Below are 11,713 nucleotides of genomic sequence, written 5' to 3'. Positions count from 1 at the left end.
AATGCGCTGTTTCCTTTTCCATCAGCTAATGATTGAAAAAGGTCGTCATTTTAATATTAAGCCTGAAGATAGGATTTGTAAGTTATGTGATAGTAAAGATGTTGAAGATGAGTTTCACTTTGTTATGAAGTGTTCTTTTTACAATGACTTGCGGATACGATTGCTTGATAATTTTAGAAGCATCTATGACTTTGACAGTCTATCTGATAGAGATATCTTTATTATGAAGCTCTATGATACCATCCATCAAGTTATTCAGTTTGTAAACTCATCTTTTGATAAACGTATTAACTATTATGCATCATTTTGTTGTAGTTTATAACTATATTGTTTATTTTTACCTATTTCTATATGTTTCAATGTATTTGATCATATCTTAATATTGTAAGATGCCTATATTGAATCCTTCCTTTGGTTCCCTGCTGGTCAGTTGAAGTTGCAATAGGCTATATTTTATTAATAGTTTCTAGGTGTTTTTTTTTCTTATAAAAGGTAGGCCTAAAATGGTTTTTTGACTCATTCAATTCGCTATCAATATCTTACACACGATTCACAGTTTTCGCTACATGAACAAAGAACTTTATTTTCGCTATCTTAGGTGGTACTACTCGCCCCTTTTTGTTATTGTATTAGCGCCCCTAGCTCATTCATCCCATTCATTGATATTCATCAAGCACGAAAGGATCAAGCACGATGGCAGACGCAGTTGAAATCGAAAGTGAGTACTTTTTTGAGTTTTTCTTATTTTTCCACACAGCATTTTACTTTAAATATTGTGTTGTTTGCTAGAATAATAAATATATATTAATTTCAATAAGTGTTTGTAACTTTTTAATATATAAAAATGTAGAAATTGAGTCGTTTGTGATGGAGTGTGTGACTGTTTATGTTGTTGTGAGCGGTGAGGTGCTGAGTTCCCCATGTTTGTGTGTAATTGATTGCCACGCCCCAGCGAGCATGTATACTACGGACCCACGTGCGCTTTTAATAAGCTCAAGTGGTTTTACAAGGGCATGTCTGTCAGTCTGGGAGTGTGTGCCCTTTGTTGTCTCGTCTCGATCAAAAAAAATGTAGACAATGTTTTGTTGGCTTGCTGTCTTTGTTGTAAAATTAAACCCAAGTTGTGCTGTTTACAATTTTTTTTCTAAATAATATTTTTACAATTTGAGAGAGAACTCAAGGCATGACTTGTTCTCTTCTTCTTTTTTGCTTTTTTTTACATTTTTATATTTTAAATACAGAGTTTTACCGAAAAAAAAGAGAGACTGTCTGAGAGCTCAAATGAGTTCTTGGTGGGTTCACAAAAATGAAAACAAAACAATGTTGTCATTGTCCATGCCAATTAACATTTTTGAGTCAGCATTTCTAGGAAACAAAAATTACTCACTGTATGTGACCTAATTAGCACCCAGGACACGCTGAAGTCACTTCAGGGAGAAATAAAGACACATTTTATATAGGCCTACATTTTAATTTTCTAGATCACCCCACCAGTCCTAGCCCGAGGTACTCACACCTCCGTCACTGCGATTTCCACTGGCCTTTTAGGGCCATGATGTGTCGGGCTACTCTCTGGGCTACACCAGTCCATATATGTCATATTTCCATGCAAATATATTGGCTTCAAAGCAGCAAAAAAAGGTCATAGACATGATGGGGCTAATATAATGCAATTTTGAAGAAAGAAATCCTGCATCACACATTTTTATTGTCTTTTTACAGCTTTTTAAATTATACAAGTTTATGTTCTGTTTATGAAAGTCAAAATGGACAGTTTCCATGGAAACGGAGGCCAAATAAAAAACAATTAGTTTTGTCACTTTTGTGTCTCCTCACTTTCTGCAGTCATGTTTTTGTTTTGTTTTTCAATTTTCATATTAAATTTCTAATAAAGTAAAATGTTAATGCTGATAAACAAGTTTTAAATTTTATTTATCAGCTCACTTCCAAGTGTTTTTTTTTTTGAAAATCTATAAAAAAAATGGTTAAAAATTCCTGGAAGATGCTGAAAAGTGAAAACTGCTAGCAATGTCAATTTTATGTGAAAACTGCTGTATTTTGTCAATTTAGCAACCAAAAAAACCAGCAGAAACACCTCCCTCCCTCCTCAATTTTATATTTTCTATGTATTGTTTTTATCAACAAGCAATGAAGTTAATGAGGTAAAATGACTGGAGAAGCTCGATCATTAATAATTTTTGCCAATATTGCTAAAAATCCATGCATAAATGTTCAGGGTACTTTTATTTTGCATACTTTTGCCTTGAAACTTGGTCAAAGTGTTTCTAATACTAGTATGTTCTTATTTATTTTATAGTGAAGCCACCCCCTAATTTGCATGATTAATTAGCATTTATGCAAATTAGCTCATTAATTATGCAAATGCAATGGTTGTAACATTAAAGACTGTATGAAACATTATTTCAAAATCATATAAAAATGTAATCTGAACCAAGCAAAATCTTGAATAGGCCTACTTTCTTGTAAAAATCGTACATGGTAATTACGGTACTAAAATCTAATAAAGAACTTTCAGAAGGGTACAGAAAGACAAAGTTTTATACCCAAAGACCCAAATTTGACTTGATTTGATTTAATTTGATTCATGGATTTACATTCAACAGTTTAATCAGGCCATACAATTACAAATGTTGTTTCATTGAGCATGTTGAATGCACATAAAAGCTTTTACTTTCAATTCTGCCAAAGTTGAGTTGTTTTTACAAAGCTGAACATTTCTAGCATATTTTGTGGCAAGTGTCAAGCACTTACATTTTGGGTCAGGGTAGGATCAGGTGTCCCCCTCTGACCTTAAGATAATTGTACTTTACCTTTATCTGTCAGCATTGGAAACTGTGGTTGTGACCTCTTCAATAAAACAAGTATGTGTGATAAATGGTGGGAACAGGCAAAATTCAGTGTAAAACTAGTACAAGAAATATATCATACAATATTTTGGAAAGAAGAATATATTTGGGAAAACCAATTCAGTATTCAGAAAAATTAAATTACAGAACCCATATTACCCATTATTTTTCTTGTCTTCATTCCTGAGAATGGTCATTTTTATTTTATTTATTTATTTTAAATTTTTTATATAGGCCTAATGAACAAGCATCATTTTCAAGTCTAGGGGTTGAGGCTATCCCTCAGAATCCCACATATGAAAAGGGCCTTCTCGATTTCCCCCGACCTCAAGCACTGTTGGAAAAGACTGAAAACTACTTAAATTTACATTTGAAGAAACTCATCCTTTTATATCAACTCATAAAAATACTCTGGACTTGAACAAATCCTGGGGGAACAAAATACTAAGTAATTATGTGGCCTTTTAGGGATGGTCGTTCATAAATACTTTGGTGGGGGGGGGGCTGGGCAAAATATGGGGGGACACAAAAAGTTTGAAGTTGCACAAGGGGGGCCAAAAATTTGTGGTTACTAAAGGAGTAGGGTCAAAAAGTTTTAAACAAGAAAATACCAAAAGAACAAGAGCATACAAATTTTTTGCACGCTACACATGCACATTGTACCAATAAAGCCTTTTTTTACCCCTGATGGCCCAAAACAGTGTAAAATACATTTGTTTGCGCGCTACGCATGCTCGTTACCAATATCCCATTACAGCCTTTTTGGAAGCTCCAAGACTTTACATGTAGGCCCCTACTGTATTGTACAGTCTCTATAAGAATTTATTGGGGTGGTGCAATAATTATGTGTACCCCTGGGGTGGTGACTTTTGGCAGGTCGAAAGGGGGAGGGGCAAGTGATTTTTGGCACAGATATTTTACGCCCTAAAAAGGTGTAGGAAAACGTTAGGAACACGTTCAAATATAAAAATGCAAAATTTCCTACTCGCTGCACTCGCATATGGTCATTTTCACGGTAAAGGGTGTAACTTTTGATTTTTAGGGTCAAAATTTCAAACCACTTAAATATGTTTCTGTTTACTGTAATCATGCATAGAAGCAACTTAAATTCCAGTAAAATAGTGTTTCAAGGCTTAAACCTTTTGATTTCTGATAAAAATTTGACATTTCCATAACATTTTGGTTAAAATCTAAGAAAAATGTATTTTACATAAGCTCAGAAAATTATGACATGAAAGCTGGAATACATGTGAAATCCCATTCCAAAGTAAGTCAACAGATATAAGTTAAATTTTATACCATGTTTTGCTATGTTTGTAATTGCAATTTTGAAAATTTTTAACATCAAGGGTCATTTGCAATGGAAATTTCCCAACCTTAAACATATTTTTTAAGTTTTAATTGGGTTCCTAAAATAATTTAAATGTCTAACTTCATGTACAAATACTACTTGATGAAAGGAACCTCCCAGCCAAGTTTCACAGAAATTGGAGTTATTTTTAGAATTGGCAATTCAAGCGATTTGTGTTTCGGAGGCTTCAGTTAACAACACAGGTGATCATAAAAGTAAAATATTTGGCTAACTACTACAAGTTGACATGAAAAAATAGGTAAAAAATATCACAATTACCAATTTTCATGCTTTGCTTCTAAGTATTGAATTTCAGTTGTGACAAAAATTAAATTATCACAGCAAGTCATTTTTTTTGTTTCTTATGCTTCATGTTTACAATGGTTAAACATGGCAGAAGTAGTTTTTTGAAAACAACACTGTTGGGATCATCTAAGCTGTTATTTTCTTGTGTGTATTGAATCAATGATTCTATGCGGCAGATATTGCAGATTTATAACATGATAATTTTTTTCACCCATTTGTTAAGTATGGTGTTATTTGCATGTGAAGCCTCCGAAACGGGCTTTCTTGGATATCAGTATATTTTTCAAGCATTAACCATAATATCAATTTTTTTTTAAATTTATGACATTCTGCACATATCATGCAACAATTACAATGCAGATATCAATATGGAACATACCAATTTAGATATGCATAGATGATAATTAAGTTTACTGTTGTTTCGGAGGCTTCATTTGTTTCGGAGGCTTCAATTGTTAACGGAAAGTTTGTATTGGGTCCCATTTTCAAACGGTGATATATATCTCCATGATTTAAAAACAAGTGACTTGAGGATCTACTTTGCTACATTTTGATAAATAGATTGGATGAGCTCTTTTATTTATATTTGCCCAAGCTTGCTGAACAGTTTGTTTCGAAAAAATCAAAAAAGTTAACGGAAAATCGGCTCTTTGAAGTCAAGATTTTATAAAAATTTTAAAAGCTTGCAAATCAACTAATTTTTGTTACCCATTTCAAGTTAAGATATCAACTGTTATGAATCAAGAAGAAGTGAAGAAATAACCAAGAATTATGAACCAAAGCTATACCCACAAAGTTTGTTAACAATTGTTAACGGAAAATGAAGCCTCGAAACGACAAATATCAAGTCCGGTTCTCAAAAATACAGGGCTGTTCACAATTAAATCTAATGTGGCAGTGTTTACTGAACATATGACCGTACATTTCAGGATAAGAAAAATTATCCATGAACTAACTGAAGAAAACACAGGGTTTTACAAAAATGTTACTGTTTTTTACAGTTTTTCAAAATGGCAATATTAGGTACATTTAAGCCTGCTAAAACTGAACGCAGTAACTCCCGAAGATGATTATGCTACCCAAGGTAGCTGCTAACTAGATGACTTATGTGGCCAAAAAATCATGGAATTCTGTGGCTTTATTAGAAAACTACGGATCAAAATGTTAAAAATCCAAAGTTACACCCTTTACCGTGAAAATGACCATATATGATACGACAATTTTAAGGTTATAAATTCAGGTTCCCAAAAATTTTGCATGGGGGGCAAAGATTTTTGGCACATCAAAAGGGGGGCAAAGATTTTTGGCACAACCAAAGGGGGGGGGCAAGCAATTTGTGACAGACCATTTTGAAAATTCACCACCCCGGGGTACACATAAATTTTATTGCACCACCCCAAAAAGGGTATATGTGATGCGATCAAGCAAAATGAAGCAAATTTTGCTTGATCGCATCACATATGTATATATCCCACCGATAATACCGGGTCAAAATGATGCAAATCATGCAACCGTTAATTTTTTCTTGTCTTTGCCCCGAAATATTTATGTATACTACAAACCTGATGTCTAATTGTGTTTGTTACTGCACAAATGAAGTACCGTACCGTAAGTTGTTTTTTAACCTCTTGGAAATGGGGGGGGGGTCAAAAAGTTTTGTATGTCTAAAGAGGGGGGTCAAAAAGTTTCAGGTTATCTGGAGGAGGTCAAAAAAGCCCCCCACCAAAGTATTTATGAACAGTCCCTTAGGCTATAAATATTGTGTGTGGGTGGGTCACTGGGGCCTGGTGTTTTTTTGTGCCTGGGTTTGTGTAAAAATATTTATTTGTTTAGATATTTTGCTTGTATAAATTTTCTCTTCTTCTGCCAAGGCAAGGCTCATCTAAATTCTGTGTAGATCCCTGATATATGATCAGTGTCACAAAGAGGCATGGTTTTATGACCAACCATATTAAAATGAATCCATCATTTTGTCACTCAGTGACTAATATTTGGGAGGCAAAAGAAGTGACTAATAGCACTCTACCATCTGGGTTTGATGACTGATGAAAATATAGTGATCCAATGCATTTGAGAATCCCAAATTGTATCTTTATGATCATTTTGATCTATTGGAAATATTAGCTGTATATGAGCAAAGTGATTTACATAAAGAATAGATTCCTATATGTAGTTTTCACTGATCACATTTGTCCCCTTTTAATTTAGAGCCCAACAAATGACAGAGAGGGTAAAACACAAAACGAAGAAAATTGCTATTTTATTCCAGTATGTACTAGCCCTACTACAGGGCCTTATTTTCTTTTTTTTACATACTATATACTCCGAGACATCATGCTATAAACTGAGAACTGCTAAAAACCCAGTGATAGCTCACAACCCACTAACCGCTGTCCTTATTTCTCGGGGACAGCGGTTAGTGGGTTAAGCAGTTCTCGGGGTATAGCGTGTCTGTTAGTGGGTTAAGCAGTTCTCGGGGTATAGCGTGTCTCTGAGTATAGCATGTAAAAAAAATTAAAAAAATAAGGCCCTGTAGTAGGGCTAGTATGTACTAGCTCACCAATTTCATGTAGTAAGTACTGTTCAGCTGAGCTTCACACAGCTGGGACATGTACAAGTAAGACATAAGACAAATAGCAATATCCACACAGTTTCAATTTCGTGATCCACAGCCTCATCCCCCCGCTCATCCCCCACTTTTCTCAAAAAAAGTTGAGATTTTTATAGCAAAAATATCGCCAAATTTGAATTTCGTTCTGGTATACCAGAACAAAATTACAACAGTGGCCTATGGAGCAGTGTAATACACATAATCTTTTATAAATTTGCAAACGCAAAATCGGAATCAACTGAAATTTTGGGAATAAGCTTTTTTCGTGGATATCTACTGAAAAATGTCATAAAAAGAGGATGCTACGATCACGAAATCCTCCTTTAAAGCCTTAATGTACAATTTTTTTCAGAATATACCTTTATTTTTTTCAAAACCGATTTTTTGACATATTTGTAATACTTAGGGCTTTCCAACTTACATCTATGAGCAAACTGTGAAATTTGCCCTATTTGTTGTAAGACAGGATGATTTTCTGTTGGTCCGACATATTATCATAATTTTCAGATTATGATAATATGTCAGAACGATCGCAAATCAACGATTGCATATTAACTATTTTATCATTAGAGTGCTAGGCGCTTTCGGGGTGCTGGCGACAGGTCCCAAAACTGTGTGCCAGGGTACTGGTGTGGAACCAAAACAACAGTGGGAATCGCTGGTTAAATCCCCAAAAATATTTTTCTTTCCCCCTAGTCCCCTCCCACTTTTGAGGCAAAACCCCCAAATTACGTAAATTTCCACTTTTTGCAGCAATTTTGGGCAAAATCGGCCCCACCCCCCAATGCACATCCCACCCCCGAAAAAAATCCCTGGTGCCACCACTGCATGTATATGTAATAAATATTTTTGTGTGGTTAAAATTTGTGGCTGCCTGCATGAATGACTGCAAAAAGTGCAAAAATGAAACCCACGCTATACAGTTAGGCCTTTTCCAGCTGCATGTATAGTGTAGTCTGGGCCTATAATACTCGATCAACACAGTACCGCAAAAATAACTTCCTGAAATATCCTGAAAGTTTAATGTTACAGATTCATGTTCCGGCCCATAATAATTATGATGATATTTTGCAACTCTCCGAGTAGCTAGAGATACAAGTAGGCGCCTACATATAATAGTAATACTGATCATCTGAGTCTGTTTAGTACCGTACATTGTTTGTTTAATTTTGGAAGTTCCTGAAAAGGGGTTTTTTTTTCAAATTTTTTGCATTCTGAAGATGTAAATAAATGTATTTTAGAGCTTGTGTTCAACATTTTCACTGTTAGTTGATTCATTTTTCACCGAAATTGTCTGATTTTTCATATTTTGAGCCTTAATTAATACAAACAGTAGAGTTTGCTAGCAATTTAAAAACAGGAAAGAAAGAAATCCCGACTGACTGACCCAATTGTTAAAATTCATTTGAGGGCAAGCAAACTATTTTTTTTCTTGGCCTAATAAAAGTACATCAATTAGGGGAAATCCCTGGGGAAATATACATTTTTAGATGGGCCATTACTTCTACTTTGATAAGGTTGTTTTTGTTTAGAGGTGCTATGGTTACGATGTTACTTATTTTTAAGCAGTTGCTACTTTTTTTGACAACTTTTTCATACATATTTGCTTGCCCCTACTGAAATTTAGTTGACATTTTTGGAAAGATTGGACATTTTTCTTTTTAAATTTAGTGTAAATTATGAGTGTTTCAATGCAAATGATGCATGATCCTTGAAATTTACTGACAAAACACAAGTCCACTTCATGACACCAACATGACCATAAAGAAAACATGGAAAATCAAAATCACCGTTTCAAAGTGGAGAATACTTGTTATAGTTTCATGCATCTATACCATGCAGTTTGAATTTGAGAACCTTTCTAGTGGAGAACTCAAAAGCTTTTCAAACAGCCTTGTTGTAAATAGCTCAAGCAGGGTGATTTTTCCGCCAGAGGCTGTGGTTTGAGTAAATCGAGCAGTTTGGCACGTTTTAGGTTGGTAGGAATATTTAGGGATGAGATCAAAATGTCATGGGAACTCTTTGAAATACAAACTGTGAAAGTGATATTTTTACATAACATTAATGTTCATGCATGCTTTTATACTTGCCTTTTGCCTATTAGCTAGTGTGAAAATAAAAACATACACAATTATGTTTCAGTTATATCACAGATCCTGGAGAAAAATTCTAGTACAATTAAGCAGGTTTTTAAAGTACATCACTCCCATCTCATCTGTGAATTAAATAATAAATCTTGAAATTGAATATTTTATGAACATGAAAAATTTTACTGATTAAACATTTTAAAAGTTTATCTTATTTATTTTAAATTATAATATATATATTTATTTATTTATTTATTTATTTATTTATTTATTCAATCAATACATTCATTCATAGACCAATTTGCATGATATCTAGATTTGATAAAAATGATATGGTGCATAATTTGATTGAAGTTCAATTTCTACATTTATTGTTTTTCGATTTGGGGTCTGAAAAGGGGGGTCTTAACAGCCCTGCATATGCGTCACCTCCAAAGTGGGAGTGCCCCCGCACCAAAACAAGACACAATAATTTCATTGGGTGCCTTATGCCTTAGCCTTGGTGCCTCCACAAATGTGTAAATTAAAACTTCTTTAGCATGTATAAATGTGATTGCCTTTCCCTAGCATGGAATAAATTGTGAATGGTTGCCCTCACAAAAGCACCTATCAAACTTTTTGCCCTGGAATACTTTGTTCAGAACATGTACTTTCTGGATGATTTAAAACAATTTGGCCCACAAGTATTATCATACAAATTCAGTAAGTAAAATGGGCCCAAAAATGGGGTATGGTGTTTTGGGTCATTGTCATAAAAGCTTCAGTTTACATTGTTTTATTGTAACTCTGTGATTCTTGCAAAAACTGTAATTGTGTTTTTTGTTTGTCTGTAACCCCAATGAATGGGTGACTAGTGCCCATTGTAAACACATCCAGGCAAGGAATGTGGAAGAAATAGAGTTCAAATGGTCACTGGTTATAAGGTGGTGCTAATTTGTGTTCTGTCACTATTACTCTTCAAACTCTTGAAATCCTGATCACATCACATATTGCACAGTATGAACCAACCTCAATTACACCAAGATTACTGCCCTTCTCGCTCAAAATAGATTCAAACTGTACTTTCCAGAGCTGTGAACACACTGACCAAGGAGTACTTAGTATGTTAGAGCATGATCATTTTCACCCCCACCCCCACCTCCAGAGTTTTACCTAATATAGGCCCAATGTTTTGCCCCCAATTACCATTTTTTACTCAATTTATGAAAGTGTTAACATACCACCCTTTAAACAAGGGGGAAGCAATTTTTGGCAGGCTGAGAGGGGGCAAGTGATTTTTGACGAGTCGTTTGGAAATTCCCCCTCCCCGCAGCTCATAATTATTGCACAACCCCTAAGTTTGTATATCTGTAGGCCTATCTTAACTTTACCAACGTTACCTTCAACAATGAACCTGCTTATAAAAGGTTACTTACACAACTGCACACATTGTTGAATTACATAAACTAATACTAAGCATAAGATTGCTATTAAATTCTAAAAACATTTACTTTTGAAAAACCCTGCTATATTTCTGTTCTGTTCTGGATGTTTGTCAGCTTGAAAATCACTGCCCAACATGAACATCTAGTCCTGTCATCATAATAATTATTCAACTGTTTCATATGAAATTTGACACCTTGCAGCCCTGTCATGAGACAAACATGAAAGTTGTACACCATTGTGACCCAGTTTGTCAGTGATGAGATTCTTGTCTTCTCTGTGTTTTTAAAGTTTGGTATGATGTCACATTTTGCTTGTTTGTTTGTTTCATTGTTTTCTGCTGTTTCTTAACCTCCCTTTCTGGGATGTGGAATGCAAAATAGGATCACTTTTAAAGGCAGAAATGCAACAAGAAAATTACAAATTGTGCAAAAATTTACATACAACTCATTAACTGTAATTATAAATTACATAAAAGACAAAAACACAATTTTTTGATGGATTAAACTATGAAGTGATGATTAATATACTAAAATCTATTGTTATTTTCTCAAATACAGGAGTTCTAGTGACTGGTGCTACTGGTTATGTCGCTGGGCATATCATACAACAACTACAGCAAGCAGGATATAAGGTCAGGGGTTCGGTTCGTAGTCTCAGTGATGAAAACAAAATAAAGCACATCAAACAACTATGTCCAGATGCAGCACATGAGGTAGAACTTGTAGAAGCTGATCTTCAAAATGCTGACAGCTGGAAAAGGTAAACAAACTTCATCCATGCTGTTGTCTTTTTTAAAGACATTTCTTGTTTTCCAAAAATATCAAGTGAAATAAAAATTTGTAAGCTTTTGTACTATTAAAGCAATTTAAATTCTGGGTGGGGGCATATATCTCAATTGTAAATATTTACAATCTGGACATACGAAAATGTGTCCAGTTGTATTACTACAGAGTGAAGTTGAAGTAAATCTTTGGAAATTATGAAACACTTTCATAGTAACAGACATGGGCTATTCAAAAGATAGTTTCACTTCTGGTGATCATCCCACTCCATGTAAATATAGTTG

The 11,713-nt window shown here is 34.4% G+C and overlaps 1 protein-coding gene across 2 annotated transcripts in view; it reads left to right on the top strand.

Moving 5' to 3' along the window:
• The first annotated feature begins 607 nt into the window (after positions 1-607).
• LOC140155888 (uncharacterized) overlaps positions 608-11,713 on the top strand; it is a 46,736-nt gene continuing 35,630 nt past the window's right edge. For both annotated transcript variants that reach the window (XM_072178888.1, XM_072178887.1), the window contains exons 1-2: positions 608-718; positions 11,205-11,406. In XM_072178888.1, coding sequence (XP_072034989.1) covers positions 694-718; positions 11,205-11,406 — 227 coding nt within the window. In that variant the 5' untranslated portion in view covers positions 608-693. The remainder of the gene's footprint in view (positions 719-11,204; positions 11,407-11,713) is intronic.

This window comes from Amphiura filiformis, chromosome 6, assembly GCF_039555335.1.
Source record: "Amphiura filiformis chromosome 6, Afil_fr2py, whole genome shotgun sequence".
In the NCBI taxonomy this organism is placed as follows: domain Eukaryota; kingdom Metazoa; phylum Echinodermata; class Ophiuroidea; order Amphilepidida; family Amphiuridae; genus Amphiura; species Amphiura filiformis.
This window is presented reverse-complemented; position numbering and strand designations above follow the sequence as displayed.